General features: G+C 38.0%; 1 protein-coding gene across 5 annotated transcripts in view; it reads right to left on the bottom strand.

Annotated features, from left to right (window-relative positions):
* MGRN1 (mahogunin ring finger 1) overlaps nt 1-23,806 on the bottom strand; it is a 112,773-nt gene that overhangs the window by 32,360 nt on the left and 56,607 nt on the right. For all 5 annotated transcript variants that reach the window (XM_020978597.2, XM_020978595.2, XM_020978598.2 and 2 more), the window contains exons 6-10: nt 15,829-15,895; nt 14,624-14,673; nt 11,405-11,452; nt 7,180-7,248; nt 5,631-5,790 (exon numbers count right to left, since the gene is read on the bottom strand). In XM_020978597.2, coding sequence (XP_020834256.1) covers nt 5,631-5,790; nt 7,180-7,248; nt 11,405-11,452; nt 14,624-14,673; nt 15,829-15,895 — 394 coding nt within the window. The remainder of the gene's footprint in view (nt 1-5,630; nt 5,791-7,179; nt 7,249-11,404; nt 11,453-14,623; nt 14,674-15,828; nt 15,896-23,806) is intronic.

The raw sequence follows: 23,806 nt of genomic DNA, 5'->3' as shown, positions 1-23,806 counted from the left end.
AATTGAATACATGGGAACCGATGAATTCACCAAACAAAATAACACAGAAAGAGAAGAGAAGAGAAGAGGACCCAGAACAGATCCCTGGGGGATCTCTTAGCAGGAATGATCTAGATGAATATACAGCAAAGGAGACTGAGGAATAGGCAGATAAGTCAGAAGAAAACCATGAGAAACTAGTGTCACAAAACCTGGAAAAAAGAAAGTATCAAGAAGGTGATAATATCAAAGGTCGAGAAGGATGAAGATTGAGAAAAAGACATTAGATTTGAGATCGTGTCCACCCTAATTCATAAGATTATAGATTTAGAACTAGAAAGGACTTCAGAGGTCACCCCAGTGCCTTCATTTTACAGGCAATAAGACTGAGATGCAGAAGGATTAAGTGACTTCCTTAATATCATACAGGCAATAAATAAAACAGTCATCACTCAAACCCAAGGCCTCTGATTCTAGATTCAGTATTTTTTTCCCCATAGCATAACCTCCCTATTCCAGTTTTTTCTTCTGTTTTCCAGGGTAGGCACTCACAGTTACTTCAACCTAATGTCATAAAGCATTAAGTTGAGGCTTTTCCCCATCCTTGTGTTCTTCTCAAGACAATCCCCAGATCAACCATGTCCTTCCTCAAATGTGGTACCCAGAACTGGATATATTACTTTAAGCAGGGTTTGACCAGGGTAAAGTACTGAGAGACTATCATCTCCCTAGTCCTGTATACTTGGCCCTTCATGTAGCCTAACACTGCATTTGCTTTCTTGGCTGCCATATATCACTGCTAATGCCTCCTAACCACACAGTTCATTAAAACCCTTAGATCTTTTAACAACAAACTGCAGTCCTATCTGTGAATCACTTTTCAATCAATCAAGAAACATTTATTAAAAACCTACTATAGGCCAGATACCATGCTAAGGACTGACAATACAGTCTAATAGAGGAAACAACATATATGTATTTAGGCATATATGAGACATACACATAAAATACAAGGTAATCTTGGTATAAAAGGCGCTAGTAACTAGGGGTATCACCTGCTACAGGTGGTGTTTGAGCTGACTCTTGAAAGAAACCCAGGATTCCAGGAAGCAGGGGTTTGGATGGAGATCATTTCAGGCATGAGAGATAGCCAGTGCAACAGCATAGAGATGGGAGGTGGAACATAGTGAAGGGGGGTATGTAAATTGTCAAGTTTCTTTTTTTTAACCCATATGTAAACTTTTATATTTGTTCCCACTACATGGCATCTTATTAGATTTGGCCCAGTCTTCTAGCCTCTCAAAAATTGTTTTGAAATGGGATTGTTATCTAGCACATTACAGATCCCTAAAAGCTTTGTGTCATCTGCAAATTTGATAAGCAGGCCATCTAACTTTTTATCCAAGTAATGATAAAAAAGTTCAACAGCAGAAGGCCATGTGCACAGATCCCTGGAACAATTCACTGGAGACCACCTGCTAAGTTGACATAGAATGATTAATGGCTCCTCATTGGGTCAACCTGTGCTGAATCTACCTAATTTTACTGTTATCTATCCCATATCTCTATTGTCCTCAAGAATACCATTACAGAATTTATCAAAAGATTTGCTAAAAATCCTGGTACATCACTCCTGGGTATATTTCCCAAATAAGTTAATGACAGTGGGAAAGGTCCTCCATACCAAAATATTCAAAGCAGCATTTTTTAGGGTAGCAAAAAAAAAACAAAACTTAAAACAAAGTGGATGTCCATCATTAAGGAACAGCAGAACAAACTTAATGGAAAATGAGTGAGTTCTAAGAAATGATGAATATGAGGATATCAGAGAAACTTGATAAACTTGTAAACTGATGCAGAGTGAAGAAGAGAACAGAACTAAGAGAACAATATAAACAATGACAACAATAATGTAAAAGAAAACACCACTAAAAGACAACAGAATTCATATTAATATGATGGGGATATAATCTCGATGCTAGAGGACTGATAATGAACTTACTTTGCTGTTCTTGACAGACAGGACGACATATATACTAGCAGCATACACTGCCAGACATTGTTTATGTGTTGCTTTATTTTCTTTAACGGTTCTTTTTGGTACAAGGACAAATTCTATTGAAGGAGTATTGTTGGAAAGCAATAGTGATGTGAAAAACCACCACTATGACTTTTCCCCAAAAAAACTTTTTAAAAAAAAATCAATTCTATGTAAACTTTGCTATAGAATTCTCCTAACCTAACAGGATGTGGTAATCCTGTTAAAAAAAAAAAGTAAAATTTACCTGTTCTTGATGAAGTCATGAATATATTTATTATCACCACTTACTTTTCTAGATGTTTACTAATTATGCTTTTAATAAATGTTGTAGAATTCTGCCAGGCATTAAAATTTACTGAACCATAGTTTCCAGACTCCATTTTCTTTTTCTTCTTTTTGAAAATTTAGATTTTCTCAAGTCCTTCTCCAATCCAGCAACAACTTTCCAGTTCTCTATGATCTACACTCTTTCTATGCTCACTGATGATGGAGTGGCTCAACAATCACACTGACCAATTCTTCTGTTCCCTAGGGTACAGTTCTAACTTGAATTCATCAAGAGCAGCTCAGGGTTCTCTTACTATTGCTTAATTACCTCAGGCATCACCTCCCTACGAGCTTTATTTCTCCTGTCCATTCCACTCCAGAGATCATACTTCTCAGCAGAGAAAAGAAAAGCAAAAGAAGAGTTGAGCATTCCTTCCTTGATCCTCCTTTCTCCTAATCAATTCCAGTTTAGATGATCAAGATCCTTGGTTGTTCCATCCACCTTCTGAAGCACAAAATTATCATTAAGTCAAATTAGGAAATTATTAGTTACTCTGCTTGTGGCAGAAAAAGCACTCAAGCAGATGTCCAATAACTGAATTTTCCCCATCCAAGTAGTCTGTAGTATATGCCAATTAAAGTATTGCTTCTCTCTCTGCCTCCACTGACCTCCATCCACATGTGTTAGACCATACTTCCCCTATCGGATTTCTAGGTTTCCTCATATAAGTATATCTTTTTTAAAAGTGTTTTACTGATGTGCTCTTCTTTTTGTGAATATCACTATCACTTCCCAATGACTCCTCTGCTCAACAAAACTCTCCCTCGTGACAAAGAAGAACACTGAAGAGGACAATCAACACCTTGGCCATATCTGAAAACATATGCCTCATTCTGGACCAAAAGTCTGCTACTTTTCTTCAGAGAGAGAGGGGCATGTTTCCCCATCAGTCCTCTGAAATCATGATTGGTAGTATATTTTCTTCATAAACAATTCTACTCTATTCTTCCCTTCTCCCCTTTACTGACCCTGTTTCTTTTTAATAAGATATAACCTTCTAGAGATACATCTCAGTCAAGGGTCTTACCCGACTAAGTTTCAATGTTTAATTTGCCTCTTATTTAAGTGATAAGATCTCTAGTTCATTACCAGTTACCTTAAAACAGTTTTTTAAGCTTGATAAGTAAGGTTAAGGAGGGAATGTGGTTTAAAAAAAAAGAGGCAAGGGGCAGCTAGGTGGCACAGTGAATAGAGCACCGGCCCTGGATTCAGGAGGACCTGAGTTCAAATCCAGCCTCAGACACATAACACTTACTAGCTATGACCCTGGACAAGTCATTTAACCCCACTGCCTAGCCAAACAAACAAACAAAACAAGGCAAGTGATCTGAATATGTCCATGAAGAAAAGACAAACATATGAGTAAACTAGAACTGAGAAAGAAGTGAAGTAGACGTTTTCTTGCGAATATTCAAATGCCAAAGGGAAGTAACAAGTAAATGGGGAGATGTGAAGAACAAGAACGGATTGCTATGGCAGCCAAGTCCTTCCTGAGGCAAGGAAGGATATAAGCTGTACCAGAGCAGTACTTTTTAAACTGTGGGTGTCGACCTCATATGGGGTCACAAAAATTTGGCAACAGTAAAAGTTTTCTGACCATACAATGATCAAAAATCGATTAAAAATAAAAAATCAAACATGTAATGAATCCAGGTGTTTCTGGCAGCACTTGCTCATGCTGCATTCGCAACTTTACAGCAGCCTTGGTTCTGAACACACAGCCTGTGCACTTTGTACTATGCATGCCCTCAGGCCACACAATGCCAAGGAACGCCGCCAAAAGGTGAAAAGGGGTCAAAAATGGAAAAAGTTTAAGAAGCTCTGATCTAGAGGAGCTAGTTTTGAAGACAAGGAATATCTTGAGCCATGTGGAGAAAACTGGAGGGACATGTCAAAGTGGACACTTAGGGGGACTCATGCTTGATGGTCTTGATGCATAATGTAAGATTTGAGGATATGACATATATATGATATGACAGAAAGTAAGATATAATGTTTTCAACTACAGGTGAGAGATACAAAGAGCCAACAGAACCTTAATGAGAAATACAGAGATTCCAAACTGCTGGAGTCAATTGTGAACCAAGAAGGAAAGAGAAAGGAGAAAAGCAGTAAACTGCCTTATTATAGCTAGGACGGGGTTATGACCAGGTACTCTGGATCTCCTGAGGTGAGACCAAACCAGCTCAGTTTCAGTTCCATATCCGCTGGGCAGAGAAGAAGCTACAGGCTATATTCATCCTTCTGGGTAAGCCTCTTCTGGGACAGTCTCAACATAGCTTATGTCAAACTTGTGCCTCCGGTTCTCATCTCAATCTTCTGCCTCTACTTTTCCTTGAATCGTGATTTGTGTTCGTACACATAGTCTGGTGACTCAGCCTTTATCCCAGATTGTCTGCTTTGCCTGGAGGCTTCACATCCACAGTTGTGCCCTCCGAATAAGCTCTGAGCCTGATAAACTCATTTATAGCTTTTCATAAGGAAGAATCTGAGTCCCTTATCACTGGCAGAGAGCTAAAGCAGAAAAGGAAGGTAGGGGTTTCCTAGAATCATGGTGAACCAGGATGAGAATTTCAGAAAAATAACAGAGTGGAAGGTTATTTAGGACAATGGAAGGGCAGGGTTATGGCAAGCTGAGAAGCAGTGGGTCTCAAAGAAGTTCTATCTTCCTTATCCCACTGGCTTACTCCCTTATTTTCATGTGTTTACAGGTTAGAGTGGGGCAATTTTTTTTGCAAAGTTTTACAAGGCAAGTCATTCCTACATTGACCTTCCTGTTTGTTGTCAGAGGAAACCAGGAAGGGCTGCCCAAGATATAGGATATATCCCATAAGGCTGAGGAAAGCATTTACAAATGAGACAATTTGTTCAAATTCACAGAGCGTGGCAATGGTGGTATCAGGACTAATATTTAAGTATGCAATGTTCAAGACTGGAACATTTCATTCTTAGTGGCAAACGTAAGAGAAATAAACTTTAGGTAGAAACCTATCCTTCTCCCTTGCAGTTATTCCTCATATTAGAAAACTGTTTCATCATTACCCTAAAGGCACAGTGATCTTGTCCCATGCTATCCCTGAAACACCCAGGAACTACAGCAAAATAAAAATGCAAAGATAGGTAAAAACTGAAAACAAAAAGAAAAACAAAACCACAGATACAGATCAAGCACAGGGCAACCTTGCCTGTGTACAACGGCAGAACTAGTTATTCTTATTGCTTTGAGAATTAGTGTTTGGGTCCCAGTAGGAAATGGAAATCACATTTTCCCAGAATACTCACGTAGCCGGCAGATGGGGCAGTTATTTGCCTGATAGCGAAGGGTATCAGCACATGAGTTACAAAGGCAAAGGTGTCGGCAGGGAAGGATCAGAGTGTCTCGCAGATCAGATAGGCACACAACACATTCATTGCTGTTGTCGCTGTTCTCATCATCAGAGGGCTGTAATAACAAATAATTTCCAAGTTAGCTTCTTACAAGATTCCATGCATAAATAGGAAGCAGCAGATGAATATATCGCAAGGAGAAAAGAACCATAGAGAAGGCAGGTCCTTCCCAATCACTGCAAGCTCTTCCTATTTGCAGTTCTTGTGCTACCCATCAAATCAAGCTGGCAGTCTTACTTTGTGCAAGACAAATTTTGAACAATTTAAGCCTGACCAAAAGGCTGAAGCTGGGTATTTAAAATGTGAAATATGATTTACCTGTCAACTCTCCTAGCTGAGACCTGTTATAGTCCATTAAAACTCTGAGATTTAAATATTTGCTGAAATGGCAAAACCAAGCCACCATATTAATGACAAATGAGTCAATCATTAACCCAGAACAAGGCAGACTCTCAGCTCTGGACACCAACATGAAAGCCCTGCTCTTGCCATTCCATCAAGTGTTCTTCACTGATGCATGTGGGAACACACAGCCCAGCCTGTGACAAGACCTCTGCATGAGAACTGCTGAACCCTGGCCAGGAGGAGACAGTCAGGTGGTGACTTCCTGACCAGGTTCATTCAGGAGTATGAAAAACTTCCACCATCCTGACACTTTCTATCTCCCTGAGAAGAGGGGAAAGTAAGGTTTATGGGAGGAAAGAGACAAAGCAATCCTTGTACAATGCATAACAGCGACCTTCATGGTGCTTCTAGACACTGATAACTCACTGTAATGCCATACTTAATGTCATGACAGGCTGCAGGACCACTTTGTGGGTTATAGTACCTTACAATGAAATCTTCTTGGCATTTCATTACTTAACCGCCATGGATGGGTGCAAATACAGATCTGTTCTGTAGTGAATTTTGTTTTGTGGAGAGATAGGTTATTGCAAGGTTCCCACTTACTAAAACACCTTAGAGGAGCTCAAAGTCTTTTACAGACATTATCTCACCCCAAGCATATTCCTGATTGGTAGAGACACAGCATAAAACTTTCTCATATGATGGGGAAACCTCATTAGGCAGAGGAGAGAAGTGATTTGCTCAAGACTACTCAGTTGGATGACAGGAAAAAATTTCAGAAACCTTTATTGCTGTATTTCCTATTTATATCTCAGTTGGGATAGAAAATAAAAAGGCCTAGGATATTCAGTAGGCACTCAGTCCATACAGAAAGAAATGTCTGCTTTCCTTGAAAGGCTAAGATAACGCTAGAAAAGTGAGTTAACCTTGGAGTAACTGTGTTATACAGACACAGGGGTGACCTGAATCTCTATGTAAAAGCAGAAGGACAAGATCCTGTTATTAATTACAATCCCCTCTTCCTCAAATAAATCTCATCACTCAAAACCTAGTTACAAATAGTGCTCAATAAATAGTTGTGAACTCATGAACCTACCTTGGTTTCCTGGTTGTTTTTGTTTTCAATACCATAGATTTCCTGGAGGAGGTAGCTGACTCGATCCACCTAGAAAACAAAAAATAAAATAATTTGTTTCTATACCACTTTGCCTTATTACTGAATTGTTTTTATAGAGGAAAGGGGTATTGTAAAGAGCTTCCCAATGCATCAACTCAAATTTGGTGTTGGTCCTAAACCTACCTACCTCTAGATAAATGAGATACTGAAAAATCTAGGAATGAGCAGCAGCAGAAAGGAAAGATAATAAGCTTCAGCCTTAGCCACTATGGTGCTGTAAAGGTCACATCAGGAAATTGTGATTAGCTAGCTCAACATGCATATACATACGGGTGTGGGGCCTCTTAACCTTTTTTGTGTTATGGAGCCATGACAGTCTAATAAAGCTTAAGAACCCTTTTTCAAAATAATGCTTTTAAAAGAATAAAATAAAACACAAAGGATTATAAAGGAAATCAACTATATTGAATTAGTTATCTATGTACCTATCCATCTATTTAAAAAAAACAACAACAAAAAAACAAAGTAATGGGCTCTAAGAACCTTTACCTTAGACTTAGGAAATGGGTTCAGCTAAGGCCAGAAGATACCACATTGAAAAAAAATCTCCAGCTCTGACTTTTTAGTACTACATAATCGTGGTATCAAGCTCAAATAGAGAAAGATCCTTGTGGGCTGCATACTGACTCAGAAGACAACAAATTAACATTCTCTATGTTTTACTGTATTTTTATTTATTTTGTTAAACATTTCCCAATTACATTTTCATCTTGTTTGGGCTACGCTCAAGAGATTTCAAGCTTTGAGTTTGACTTTTCCACTACATAGTATCTGTGGCCAGGTTGGTTGGCTTAGTTATTTAGAAAATAGTACTAATGAAATCAAGGTCTGGGGTTTAAACCACTATATGATCCATTTAGTTTCACTCTATTCCCCAGCCACAGAGCATACCATAAACTAAACTAGTCATCTCAGGAATAAATAATTTTGGTCATAAGAGGAAGCAAGTGTGGCAGTACAAATGCAAATTCGTGTCCATTTCTATAAAGAACCCAAAGTTTTTTTGCATGGGCAGTAAGCCCACTGTGGAGTCATCTCTGTATAACAATGATAGTCTGTAAAATTCACAAATACTGCCTTAAGACAAACATTTCTGAGGATTAAGCATCAGAATATTTTCCTATTGGTGGATATGATATCTAGTTGGGGTTTTTCTACTCTTGGCTTGAGCTTTTCAGGAGATACAGATGAGATCCTAAACTGTTACTTTTTTATCATCTCTTTCTTATATAATATATGATATCTTATTATCTGTTTTGAAACAATTTCCAGTTTAAAGACCACTAAGTTAAATACCATATATATAAAAAGTCATTCTCCAAAAGATAAAAGGTCAAAGAATTTGAACAAACAGTTCTCAAAAGAATTAAAAACTATTAAACCATTAAAAACTAAACGACTAATAGTAAGAGAAATGCAAACCAGAACAACTGAGGTTTTGCCTTATATCCAGTAAATTGGCAAATGTGACAAGAAATGGGAATAGTTAATGTCAGCAGAGCTGTGGAAAGACAGGCACACCAACATACTTGATGGACTTGTAAAATGTATCAGCCATTCCAGAAAGCAATTTGAATTATGTTAAGCAACAAAAATGTCCTTAGCTTTTGATCTAGAGATCTCACTGTTAAGTATATAGAAGGAGGTCAAAGATAGAGAGAAAGGTCCAATATAAACCAAAATATTTATAGCACTTTCTGTAGAAATTAGAAACAGAGCACATGCTCATTGACTGGAATGTCTAAACAAATTGTGCTACAGAAATGTAAAAGAATAAAGAATATAAGGAGGTATGGGAAATTTGACTTATATGAACTGATGCAAAATGAAATAAGCAGAACTAGAAAAAGAAAATACAGCACAATTACAACAATGGAAATGGAAATAACAAAAAAAAATCTAAGAATCCTGTATAATTATAATGACCATGCTTAGCACCAAAGAAGAGATATAAAAATGCATTCCCCTACATGTCTTAAGAGATGGAGTACTTACAGATGTGGAACACAGCTTGAGATTCCATCTAACTGTTCACATTGGCCATTTTCTCATAGACAATTCCTTACAGTTGTCCGACAGACAACTCGACCTAACAACTGACTCCCCTCTATAAGCTCCTCTCACTCTCTTTGTAACTCCACAAAGTAAAATATTCTTCCCTGGACACCACTCATTTCCTTGTATGTTTTGTCTTCCTCTCATAAAATATTAAATTCTTTAAGAGTAGAGACTGTTTTGTTTTAGTATTTGTATCTCCACGATTAGTAAACACTGATTGCCACGTAACAAGCATTTACATGATATTTTTCATTCACTCATACATTACTGGACTTGGCTGATGTGTTAGTTTTGATGAACTGCTCCCCCCCCTTTTTTTCTTTTTTCTTTATTGTAGAGAATAACTCTCTGGATAGGGAAGAGGAGAGGGAAATATTGGGAAATCAAGTGATGTAATAAAACAAAAGATATCCATAAAATTTTTAAAAGAATAGAAAGCCCATTCTAAATATATACCAATCATCTTTGATTTATACTTTTCACAATGACCACTTTTAAAAATTATTTCTGAAATCTGAGACTGTTTCTGTAGTTCTATGCTCCCCCAGACCTTTCTGATTTCTCCTTGCATCTTTGCTGAGCCTTACTGCCAAACTCCAATTTAAAATATAAAAGCTCCTTTGGTACAACTCCAGTTTTTGCTTTTCTTTTCCTTTCTCTGCCTTCCAGAATTTCTGGAATCCTCTACCTCAGCACCTCTGACAAAGCCTTCATTTCCTAGGCATTGTGGGTATGTGTCTTCTATACCTACCCCGACCTTGTTTTTTTCCAAAAGAATACTTTTCCATTACTATTCTGGAGCTGAAGTGATAGTGGGAAACTGGGCTCCTACAAATAACCAGTTGCCAAATGCAATAAAGTCAGTCATTAAGTGTCTTTTAATAATGGAAGTACTGGAAGCATACTTTTTATAATCTGCTTTAAAAAAGAAATAAAAGTGTATTGAGAAGCAGAGTGGCATAGATAGAGAGCTGGCCCTAAGAGGAAGTCCTGGGTTTGAGTCCTATCTCTGATTCTAGCTATGATTCATCCCAGGCAACTCTCTGAGATTAGAATTTATAGAGCGTCTGACATATATTAATAGAGGCAGTTTCCTCATTAGAAGTTGCCTCTAGCAGTGAAATCACAGATCCTGCTCCTTTCCACAAATAATTTTTAAAAAATACATTTTATAGATATATTTGTTTTTATATCACAATTGCTTCTGGAAATACTTTCTCCTCACTTTTCCTCCCCACTTATACTGAATTCTGCTTACAGCAAAGAAAAAGAGTTAAGCAAAAACATTTTACACAGTGACTGCATCTGACAATAACACTCTGCCCTAGGAGTTCCCCACCTCTCTGCAAAGAAGAAACAGGTTAGTTTCATTAAATTCAGACTTGGGCTTATTTTTAGTAATCTTTTCATTTATATTGCTACAGTCACAGTTGTTCTGGTTCTGCTTACTTTATTAAGAGCTCCAATTTTGTTAAAATCACTTTTCAATGGCATCTGAATTTGTAAAAATTGAAATATGTGAATCAAAGGGGGCTTAACTTAAATGAACTCTTTCCTAGACCCTTAAAGCTGGCCATCACCAGAAAAAGCTTGCTTTATGACAGTCCTCCTGGCCTAAGAGCCTCCTGAGACAAGGTAGGGGAACCTGCCAGAGGATAGAAAACACAGCTTCAGGCTTCAAAGATCAGAGCCAGTTCCACAGGAACTGTTGACTTTAGTAAAGATGACTGTCCAGTTTCCTCTGGAAAATGCTGGGTTTGGTCCATTTGGCTAGGATTATGAAACCCACTTCTTCCACATGGTTTCATCTTTTCTACTCTCAATTGCAACATGTCTGTGGGTAAGCAACACCACGATATCTGCGATTCGTAGTTTCAGTATCTGTGAACCTCTATAATAGGAACAGTAACAGAAGAGGAACTTGTGCCCTCCATCTCCTTTTATGGACATTTAACTCACTATAGAAATTTAGGCAAAAAAAGATACTATGGCTCAAGAACATTAGTAAATATGGATTATTTTTTTTTAGTCAAATACATTTACAATATTAAAAAATTTTTAAATTAAAAAAAAAGATAACACTTACAATCTGCTTCTGTTTTAAAGGTTTCACAGAGAAGCTGCCGTCAACATGCTGTAGGGGAGAAAAGATCTGTAAATGGATAAGCTAATATATTTCAGGTCAACTATAGTCATTTTTTTTGGTGATGTTTTTCTGGGGGAACTTTCAGAAAAGGGACCAAATATTTTTCTTTTTTCCCCAACGTGACTGAGAACATTTCTTGGCCTTTTCTCTAATTCACCAAGAATGGTCACTGAGTCAGTAACATTGAGTGACTGCTGTGTAAAAGGGCACTGTGCTAAGCTCTGTGGAAGACAAAATGTGAAGGCTTAGTTGCTACTCTTAAGGAACTTACAATCTAGCTGTGGACACAAATGAAATACACTTAAAAACACAAGGAGATTTCTGAGTGAAGATGAATAGAGATTAGGCTGTGTTTGGAAGTACTGGAAAAACAGAGGTTTTATTTGGGTTAAGGACAAAGCAAGGTACTAACTTTGTGAAATCTCCAATTAATTCTTCAGTTAATTTAAACCATGCACTTAAGAGTTTAGTAAAGGCTACTGGATTCTAGATACCTGACTCTGAAATTAAAGTAATGTCACAATGTGTTTTAAAACAATGCAGAAATCTTGAGAAGGTCAGAAGTATTTCATCTACTGTGATAAGTGAATATGGAAGTGTAAATATTTATCATTTGCTCCTCCAACTCTGCTGATGAGATCAGTCAATAATTATCATATATAGGGGGCTGAGGTTCTATCCCTACATTAGCGATTTGCTTTACCCAAAGACTAAACCTCTTGAGGTAGCTAGGTGGCTCAGTGAACAGGATGCTAGGCCTGAAGTCAGAAGACCCGAGTTAAACTCCAGCCTCAGACACTTACTAGCTGTGTGACCTTGGGCAAGTCACTTTATCTCTGATTGCTTTAATCCACTGGAGAAGGAAATGGTAAGGAAATGGCTCCAGTATCTTAGCCAAGAAAACTCCAGAGATAGTATGGTCCATGACAAAGAGTCGGACACTAATGAACAACAACAAAAACCTCTTGACCCCAGCCACATGTCTTGTAAAGCCTTCATCCTCCTTTCATGGGGAGAAAAGGTGACAATGCATAACACAAAAACAAATCTATCCCCACCATAGTACTGAAAAACAAAACAAAACAAAAAAAACGCAATTTGCTACAATGGAAAACACATTGGCCTAGGTTCAGAAGGCCTGGGTTCTAGTGATAGTTCTGTCCAAGTTGTGACCATGGGCAAAAACACTCAATATCTTTAATTCTCTGTTTCTTCATCTATAAAATGGAAATAATAATATCTTTCTTGCTTTCCACATAAGGCAGTTACAAAGATCAACATGAGACAGTGTATGTGAAAGTACAAAACAAGTATAAGGTCTTAGTACTATGTAATACTGAAAGTGATTTAGAGGCCCATTTTCAAACACACAGGGAGTCCATCATAGAGGTCCTAGAAGGGTCACTGTAAAGAGAGGTACCTATCCAGGTTCTGTGTTTGCTTAATAAATGGATGGGAAATAATGGATAGAAAATGACCTACCATGCCTGGCAATTCAATCTCTGTTGCTAAGCAACTACAACTTTCTCAAAAGCACCTGGCTTGGATAATGGGGGCATTTGCCATTAGCAAAGCCAAACTATAAAAGGATTCCTAGTGATATAGCAAACACAATTCAGAAAGGGATTGATAGTGTAGGAACATGATGTTTTCCAAGTTAAGGTAGAAAAAATTTGTCATTGCAAATACTTATGTATACATAGTACTTGCAAATAACAAAACTACATTCCTTTAAAAATATATTCTGTAAACACCATTCTTGCCATTCAGACTGGCTTATTGTCTCTGCAACAAGAATAATGCCTCTGAGCCTTCGCCAAAGCAGGACCACACGTCATTCCGATTTGAAATGTACTAAGCAGTATCTTTTTCTAATCATTCAAACAGCTTCTGAAAATCTACTTCTTCTGCAAAGCCTTTTTAGATGGACGACGTAAAAGCCATGCTCAATTCAGAGGATGGCTTTCCATGAATTTCTCTTCTAATTATGTATGTACTTACCTGAACTTTCTCCCTTTCTCTGGCTTCCCACATCTAAAATACACAAAACACAAATACTTCCTGGCCTGCTGTTATGTTTTCATTCAGCTCTGTGATCCCATACATATGCCCTTAAATTTTAAATTCCTACAGGGGTAGTCTACATATGTAGACTACATATCTACAATGGAACTTGGTATATTTTTGCCCAAAGACAGCCCTTTGCTGAATTCCTCTATATCTATTTAAGGCACCCCTATCGTTCACAACCTGGAACTTATCCTTGACTTCCTGTTCTCCTTTACCACATGCATCCAATCAGCTGCCAGGTCCTGATAATTCTATCTCTGAAATGTCTCTTACATCCATCCCCTTCTATCTACTTCATGGCTAGTGCTCTAGTTTAGGCCCTCATCATCTCCTGCTTTGACCACCATATTATCCACCAAACTGGTCTCCATGCCTCAGGTCTCTCCCCATCTCCAATCCACCCTCCATAGAGCTGCCAAAGTTATTTTTCTTATTTCCACATCAGTCTCCTACTCAATGAACTCCAGTGGCTCCCTACTGCCTTTAAGATCAAACTCTTTTATTTAGTTTTTAAAGCCCTTTACAACCAGGCCCCAACCTACTCTTCCAGCTTTATTATATATCACTACCCTTCGCACACTATTTGGGCCAGTCAAACGACTTTCTTACTGTCCTTCATATGTCTTTTCCATCACACCTGGAATGTAGCCTCTCCTCACCTCCCCCTTTTTAGAATTTGTAGTTTCCTGCAAAGCTTAGCTCAAATATCCCCTCCTACCTATGAAGCCTTTCCCAATATCATCAGCTCCTAGTGCCTCCTCTTCCTCTCCCAAAATTACCTGTGTACATGTTGTCTTCCCCTACATAAGCTCCTTGAAAGCAAAGAGACTGTATCACTTTTGTCTTTGTTTCCCCAGTATCTAGCTCAGTACCTTGCCCATGATAGGAGCTTAATAAATGCTTATTGATGGATAGCTGCCTATCCTCTCGCCCCAGGCCCATCTACTCCAGACCTTTCTCTAAATTTAACCAAAGGTCACTCCTTGAATTCAACAAATATTTTTTTTTCAACAAACATTTATTAAATGCCTACTATATACTAACAGCCCCCGGGCAATGGAAATATAAGGTTAGTAGGACAACACTTACCTTCTCAAAAGCAGCTAATAGCACATGGGCATGACCAGTCACTTCCACAACTACCAAGAGGAAAAAGAGAGAAGTCATAGTTGGCATCAGTCCAATTCTATCCAGGAATATGATAAGCACCAGATTAGTTTCCCATTGCATAAAAGGCTGTTCTTCATCTTTCCCACTCTCCACACCCTCATCTTTTAAGGTTTGTCACTTTCTAAGTTCTCAGACCAGGAGCTGAGTCTATTGTGGGTCTGGCATGGTTCGGGACCCCTTCCCCCACAGTGTTCTACTAGTCCCTCTCCAATGATCAAACCTCACCTGTCCTCCAAGGCTGCTTACACATAACTGCCCGTGGCTGACACTACATCTGTTACCTCACTCTGCTCATGAAGGGAAATTTTTGGCAGGTCCTGCTGATACAAATACATGACTGTTACTCTGGGAGTCAGGGAATATGGGATCCTGCGATTCAGCCCAGAGGTAGTTTACCAAATATCACGGACAAGAACTGACAACAGTACTACCTTGGGCTGTTAAGCTGGGTTCAAGATTCTTACCCTAAGGTTTGGGGGAACTGCTGCCTCCACTTAAGATTTACACCCACAAGGCAGAAATATCCTCAAAAATATTGGTCAGAAGAAAAAAAAATCTGATATGTACCAATTTCCAAAGGGAATAATATTGTATGAGATTTTTTTTTGGGGGGGTCTAAATATGTGATTTCATCAGCACAAGAAACTTTCTGTAAAGAAACTCCTTCTACTAATGCAGATCAGCACCAGCTCTGTATCTCACAGACTTAGAGAATTACCTAGGACACTGGGAGATTAAGTGACTTGCCTACAATCACAGGGCATCAGACTCAGGACTTAAACTCAGGTCTTCCATATGTTATTTACCCTGGACAAGTTTCTTGGCCACGTTGCCTCTTCTTTCTCTCTGATTGCCTGGTTAATGTAATTCAAAACTTCAAAATGCAAATCTATTCATCTTAACTAGTTTCCTATATAAATTAAGCTGTCCATGAAAAAGAAAAATATACAACTCTAATGCAAAAAATAGCAAAAAGAGGCTTATAAAACTCACTTTGCTTCCTTTGGGGATAAAAAGTATCATTGTTTTGGGGAAACCTGAAGCAGTAAATTCTTTCCTGAGGAGACTGCACTTAGAAAGTGACTTACTTAAAAGAGGAGTGAATTTTTAAAAATATTTCTTACCATCTCCTTCATCTACAACAGCCTGGATCACTACTGGGAATATACCCCGGTCCAGATCAAAGTTCAACTACAGGTGGAAAGAAAGAGAAACATGTCAAGATTCATTCCTTTCAGTGGGAAGATTAGACAAATTAAATGAAAGGTTGACATTATTTTAAAAGGAGAAAGCAAAACAAGAAGGGAAATGTAGCATGACTGCCTAAGAGGGAAGTGAGTAAAAGAAATGGGTTAATTGAGCTACTTTGATTCTTACAATGAAAGCTCAGGAATGCAATAGGACTGTTTAACATACATAAGATTTCCATTTTATTTCTAATCATAACCTCTGAAACACAAACTAAATAAGGAATCTGATCTCCATTAATAGCAATAACACAAACCCCCAGATGACACCCTAAGTTATCATCATGATAAATGACCATTTTATTAGATTCTTACAATAGATATCGTGGACTGGATACGGAGAACATTGCCTCTATCCTAGAGAGATTACCGTATCTAAGAAAAGTAACTATGGCAGCTAGGTGGCACAGTGGATAGAGCACTGGCCCTGGATTCAGGAGGACCTGAGTTCAAATCCGACCTCAGACACATAACACTAGCTGTGTGACCCTGGGCAAGTCACTTAACCCCACTGCCTAGCCAAAAAAAAAAAGTAACTAAGTTTAAAACAAAGTCATTAGTGGGCATAATATACAAAAGCACACGCTAAGGAAGTAGTATGTTAGGTTCTAGTTAGACCTTCAATTGGTATATCAGTCAATCAACAAACTTTTATTAAGCATGTACTATGTACCACGCATTGTGCTAAGTGCTAGGAACACAAAGACAGAAATGAAATGGACTTCCTCTAGTTTGTCTTTTATCAGGGCATCTCTTGTAAAGACACAGAGATGGGAAATGGAGTGTTGTGTTGGAGGGACATCGAAAAGGTCAGTTTCATTTGAATATAGTGAATGTGAAGAGAAATAATGTGTAATAATGCTGGAAAAGTAGGTTGGGGATGGGCTGTGAAGAGCTTTAAATGCCTAACAAGAGTTTATATTTGATCTTAGAGATAACAGGGAGCCACTAATGCTTCTGAGGAGAATGACATAGTCAAACTCTGTGCCTTGGGAAAATCACCATGGCAGCTGTGTGAAGGATGGATTAAAGTAACAAGAAACTTGAGGCCGGGATATTGATAAAGAGAGTATTTCAAGTCCAGGCAAAAGGTTAGGAAGGTGGCCTGAACCGGAGAAGGGGGTGGATGCAAGAGTAATTGTGCAACTGACTTGATATGTGCGGTGAGTTGAGGAGGACACCAAGGCTGATGAACCTGGGGGTATCCATGACAGAAATAGGGAAGTTTGGAAAAAGGGGTAAGTTTTAAGGGAAAGACAATGAATTTTTTTGGGACATGCTGAGTTTAAGGTGCCTATGGAACATCCAATCTGAAATGTCTAATAAGTAGGTGGTAATACTGGACTGAAGCTCAGGAGAGAGATGGGAGTTGAATATACAGATCTGGGAGCCTTCTGTTTAGAGATGATAATTAAGTTTACCAGAGCTTGCCTCTTGTCCCTGTTACTCTTTGACAATTCTAGAAATGCTAGCTATAACAATAATATGACAAAATTAAAGATATAAACAATGGAAAAGAAAGAACAAAATCAGCCCTCTCTGCAGACGACTCCAAGGAATCAACAAAGAAACTAAATAAGGTGATTAATACCACTAATAAAATGAAGGATACAAAATAACTTCACAGCATTTCTATGCTATATTAACAAAAATAAGTATGACTTATAGTATGAGAAATTCCATTCAAAATAAATACAAAATTCATTAAATACCTGGGAATTAGCTTACCAAATTATACTTAGGACTTACAGAAATACAAGAAAACTTGAACAAATTCTAACAAATCTGAGAATATCAAGACTTAGTTGTGTTCTTCTTGCAAGGTGGAAAGTCATTTTAGGGCTACTAAAAGTAAATACCTCTTTAAATAGCAGGCAGTCAACAGATGGAATACAGTACCCCCAAATATCATGCAAATGAAAAACCTAAACAAGAACACAGAGCAAACAAAGAAGCCAGGAAAAAAGCAATCTAAGGTAGGAGTGAAATCATGAAAAATATGCCTATATAAATTAAAATACATAGCAAAAAACATACAGTGTTTCTGAGATTTTGTGTACACAAATACGTAGACAAAGAAAAACATACAGGTAAAGCCATACCCTGCAAACTGGTTCTGCAAAAACCAGAAGTCAGGCACTATGGAAACAAGCTACATTAGGAGATCTCACTCCAACACTCAAACTACCAGTAACTGGAAATTTAGGCAGTGTAGGCGAGTTCACTAGTTGAACCTTCACTTTCACTTGTCCTGACTCTGGCATTTAAATGAGCAATCTAACATCACATTAACTTCAGCTTCCTGTACTTAATCACATAGCATTTAAAGGGCACATATCTGAGCAATTAACACACTGCATCAAGTCTTTAGAAGAGCAGTAACTTTAGGAAGGTAATTAGTAAGATCAATCAACATTCATACACTTGAGGGGGAGGGAGGGAAGAGAATAGTGAGAACAAAAAAGTCTCTTATCCTGGTAGCTTTGGATAAAATATAAAGAGTAGAAAAACTCAGTTCAAAGCTTTTGTTAGTTTGGCACAGACATACACTACTCAAATCTAAGGCAATTCAGTACACAATAAAGAGCCAAGAAAGTAGACACCCATTGTGGCTCCCCTCCCCCAATCTGTGTTTCTAAAATGAATACCAGATTTGGAGTTAGAAAACCTGGGTTCAATTCTTAGGGCAAGCCAATCTTTTGGGCAACTTAACCACATTTTGGGCCTTGATTTCCTCATCCGTCTAATGAGGGAGTTAGGCTAGATAATCTCTAAGGTTTCTTCCAGCTCTAAATCCCATAATGCTATGCTTCTGTCCACTAAAGTCATCCACTCATGACATAGTCAAGAGACTAGGTTCTGGCTCCACCATCAATCTGTTTATGCTCTTACAATAATCACTCAGTTTCCTGACCTCTAAAATGGTGCCAATAATCCCTGCCCTGCTTATATCACAAAGCTATTGTGAGCATCAAATTATATGCTGGCTGGAAAAGTCTTTGGAAAACATCAAGTGCTGCACAAATGCAATGTATTACTCTGATCATCCCTGGAACTCTTCCATCTGAAACTACCTTTTCTGTAGTCTGCCTCTCCCTAACTCCCACCTTCCCTTAAAAAAAAAAAAAGCCCATAGTCTTCTTTCTCCTGGAACAGACTCTCTTTCAATGAATCACTTTTCAGATTCCCTGTTTATGTGCCGCCCTCTTGAGATTTGGAAGACAGGAAATATGAGAAAGCCAGAAGAGATCATGAAAATTAAGGAAACTCTGAGACCGTTCCAAACCAAAAACTTTACCCCATCTCGAACTTACATGGAGCTAGGCTTCTCAGTACTCTTGGGAAGAAACCAAATGGAGTGAACCAAAGATAGAGTTTCATTTACCACAAGAAATAGCTGATTTCCAGAGCTTCCAGTATAATACATCAAGTCATTCTACATCAATAATGTGCAGATTTTGCCATAGGGCTGGCTTCAACCTTGTAACTTTTTAATAGGAGCTACTGAAAAGCCTAGAGATAAGAAGGAAGGAGGTGAAGACAATTTCAAATTAAAGTCCAACATCTCATCATGAAATGCAAGTGACCCTGGGTTCTGAAAGGCTATGCCAACAGATCACAAGCTCTTGCAGGTTCTACCATACAGGCAAAATTTTGAATATGGTTCTGGTAACAAATTGACCATAAGGGGATGAATTATTTGGCCAAGGAAACCCAAAGAACAAAGAAAAATACCATAAAATCCCATCAATATTATGTAGACAGACCCCTTCTTCTGGAGCAACACTGTCAGAGTGGCAGAAAATGAGGCAAGGGTATAAAACAGCACTGTTTTTAGAGCATCTGTAAAATTAACTTAACTACTGGTGGCCTAATTGTGAGATTCTTGTCCAACAATCAGTGAGTCAATATATAACTAGAGACACTGACTTATATAAACATAGTCATTCTCGTTATAAATAAAACAAGATGTAAGAAAGGTACCGGAAGGAAGACTTACAGGTTCTTCTTCAAGAAGAGGGAACTTGGTTTTATTATGTACAGAAAGGTAATAAGAAACATCATTTCACAGGACACTTAGTCATCTTGTATTGCAGTTCTCATAATAAGCATATGCAAGAAGACTAACTTGAAAATAATTGCAATTTATGCTTTAGCATCTGTTGTACAGGATGGCAGAAGATGAGCATGAGGAGAAATCCTATGAAAAAACATGGTAAGAGTCTCCAAACCAAATCAACACATGCCTCGATACTTGATGACTTCAATGTAAATGTGGTCACTGGAGAAAACAGCAAAAAAAAAAGTCAGAAAATATGATTGCAGGCTAAGAAATTAAAGAAGCCGAAGGCTTATAGCCCATTTAGAAGCCTCTCACCCATACACCAACAGCATTATATAATGGACAGAATCTTAGACTAAGAATTAGTCTAATAGTTATATGGCTATGGGTAAATTACTTAAATTCTGAGTCTTTTTCTTACTCTATAAAGCAGGGATAATAACACCTGAAATACTTTACCTCAAAGGCTTGTTTTAAGGCTCACATTCAAAAATGTATGTAAAGTACTTTACAAACTTTATAGCACTATATAAATGTCATTTGTTATTGTTATTATTGTTGTTGTTGTTGTTATCCAGAAGAGAATCAAAAAATATTGGATAAGACAAGCACCAAACATCACAAAAAGTGAAACGAACTACCTTGACAAGCAGGAAATAACTAATGTGGGAGTCACTTCTGAATCAGCTGCCCATGTGTAGTCATACCACCAACTCGCTAGAGCAAAGGTCAAAAATCAATAACACAGGAAAAGAAAGGATAAACATACAAAGAAGACACTGTGAGCAACTAAAAGACCTATACCCTGGTATATTCAAACAAGTTACTGATGCCACTAAACTGAATTGGGAAAGAGAAGGATATGGATTATCGTTTCCCATGGAAGTTTAATTAATATACAGCAATCACCACATAAATAAGGTTAAAAACAAAAAGTCCAGAAACCAGCTCAGATAGCGAACATCTAATCTACTTGCCAAATGGAAAGACATAGCAGTCAAAGGTAGCGATACCAATCTGGAATACAAACACTAATGAAGAGGATGGCAAAAAATTAAGAAGAGCATTGCCTCATAAATAGGAGTGTAGAGGAAGGGAAAACAATTGAGCAGAAAGCTTGGTCTGAGATCTGACCAGATTACCTAAGGATCATTATAGATGAACCTAAGAGAACAAATCTGAAAATGCTACCAATTACCAGCATTTCTACAACAACTTATTTGCATCACAAATGACAGTGAACTATCGCATTTGGACTTTAGCACCTCATTCCCCAACGTATTGTATGAGGAGACAGAAATGGCATCTAAGAAAATGAAACTAACCCTCTGACCCAGAGACTACCATATTAGGAATATGCTCCAAGGAAGTCAGAGCAGAAACACAGGTCTAATAATATATGCCAAGTTATTCATAGCATCTCTCTTTGTGGTAGCAAAGAACTGGAAACAAGGTGAGTACTCATCAATTAGGGAACGGCTGAAAAAAACTGGGGTGTATATATATGTGTGTGTGTATATATATATGTGTGTGTGTACATATATACATGTATAAAATGGAATGTTATCATGCAGTAAGCCACGACAAATATGTGGAACTCAGAGAAATAAGGAAGAATTTACATAAACTGATGCACAATGAATTAAACAGGCTACAACCAGCCTTTCAATTAACCAGGCTCACAACATAGGTGGCATTCTCAACTCCTCACTCTTACTCTCCACACCCAACCTGTTGCCAAGTCCTGTATATTTTACCTCTGTAACATCTCTGGCTGCCACCTTCTCTCCTCTGACACTGCCACCATGCTGGTATCCTGGTACAGGCCCTCATCACCTCACACCTAGACTACCACAATAGCCTACTGGTTGGTCTATCTGCCACAAGTCTCCCTCTACTACAGTCCCTTCTCCATCTGTCAAACATCTTCCTAAAGTGACTGCTGTCATGCCCCCCAGTCAGTCTGCTCCCATGGTTCCCCTAACATCCACAGGATCAAATACAAAATCCTGTTTGGCATTCAAAGTTCTTCATAACATGGCCCTCTCCTACCTTTCCAGTTTTCTTACACCTTATTCACCCATGCGTATTGTGTAATCCAATGATACCTCGAACAAAGATACACAATATCCTGACTGTACTTTTATTGGCTGTTCCCCATGCCTAGAATTCTCTCCCTTTTCATCTCTGTCTCGTGGCTTCCTTAAAGTCCAAATTAAATCCCATTTTTTGTAAGAAGCCTTTCCTTATCCCCCTTAATGCTAGTGTCTTCCAATTTATCCTGTTTATATCTTGTTTGTACACAGCTGTTTCCAGGTTGTCTCCCTCATAAGCTTTTTGAGAGCAAAGACTGTCTTTTGCCTCTTTTGGTGTCACTGAAAATGCAGAAAGTGCAGTGCCTGGCACACAGTAAGCATTTAATAAATGTGCATTGACTACCTGACTGTACTTATTTGTTAACAAGCAGAGCTTTTATTTGTGGAGTGGGGAAGCAGGGGTGGAGGATGTGGCAGGGTGCAGGAGACCTGTGCAAAGGGATAGGGTAAGGACAGTGATCCAAAAAATAAGAAAGAAAAAAGCATCAATGAGACATGTAAAGATACATGGGAATGAGAAGAAAAAAGTTCAGAAGGGGCCAGACAACTAGAGCAGTGTTAGTACCACTATGTGAAATTTAACATACTTAAAAAACAAGCTGTACATTACAGAAATGTACACTTTCTTACACAATCTTTCTTTTCTGTTCTTTGTATATGGAAATGTATACATTTGTTGATGACTGTTAAGGTCATAATAAAAAAAATTTTTTTAAAGGATAATAATTTGATTGAACATGTCTAACTTACAACAAACTGCTTACCATTTCAGGGATGGGGGAGGTGAGAGACTGAGAGAAAAAAATCTAGAACTCAAAATTTTTTTAAAAAATGAATGCTAAAAATTGTCTTTACATGTAACTGGGGAAACTGAAATATTATTTTTTAAAAAGATAATGATTGTCTTAGAGATTAGATTATGAAAATTACCGCCCTCCTTCTGGGAGGGAGATAGAAGACTACCAGGACAGAGTATTGTATGCATTGCCAGATGCCATCACTGTGCTTAATTGTTTTTGTTATAAGATACCATTCAAGAGGAGGGGATGGCTTCTACCCCAGAAATTGTTGTGATATCATGACAAAATGCACCAATACAGCATATTAAAAGAAAATGAAGCTAGGCAAAACAGGTTGAGTAGACCAATTCTACATTTTAAAAAAAAATCTGTGCTGGATGTGACACAATTTTGAAAGTACTGGGAAACTGATTTTCAAAATATCTGGAAGAATGATATTTATTAGTCCCCAAAATATGGCCAAGAAGGGATCACTAACTACTAACCACATGCTTCTTCAACATATAATTGATAGAAAGGTGTACATTCATCCTACTGCTTTTGTCTGTTGATCATAAAAAAAGCATCATCTTCTGTTGAGCAGAATGCCATATACGTGGCTTTCCTCCAGTGAAATTTCTATCACATGAATGTTAAAATCATAAAAGATCCTTGGATAAATGTAACCACTATCTTCTGACAATATCAAGTGAACCATAAAGCAGCGTCTTCTCAAAAGCAAGGCAGCAAAAAGGGCACATTTGGGTTTTAAACCCAGCTCTACCTCTGTGACTTTGTGTGAATCCTTTCCAGTCTCTTTGCCTGCTTTCTTATCTGCAAAATGGGTATGATCACAACTCTGTTAATAATCTCACAGGATTACATTAGAATCAAATGAGATAACATATGCAAAACAA

The sequence above is a fragment of the Phascolarctos cinereus genome, unplaced genomic scaffold (genome assembly GCF_003287225.1).
Source record: "Phascolarctos cinereus isolate Bilbo 61053 unplaced genomic scaffold, phaCin_HiC Scaffold_4;HRSCAF=312, whole genome shotgun sequence".
NCBI classification, from domain to species: Eukaryota; Metazoa; Chordata; class Mammalia; order Diprotodontia; family Phascolarctidae; genus Phascolarctos; species Phascolarctos cinereus.
Note: the sequence above shows the minus strand (reverse complement) of the source record. Positions and strands in the feature narration are given on the sequence as shown.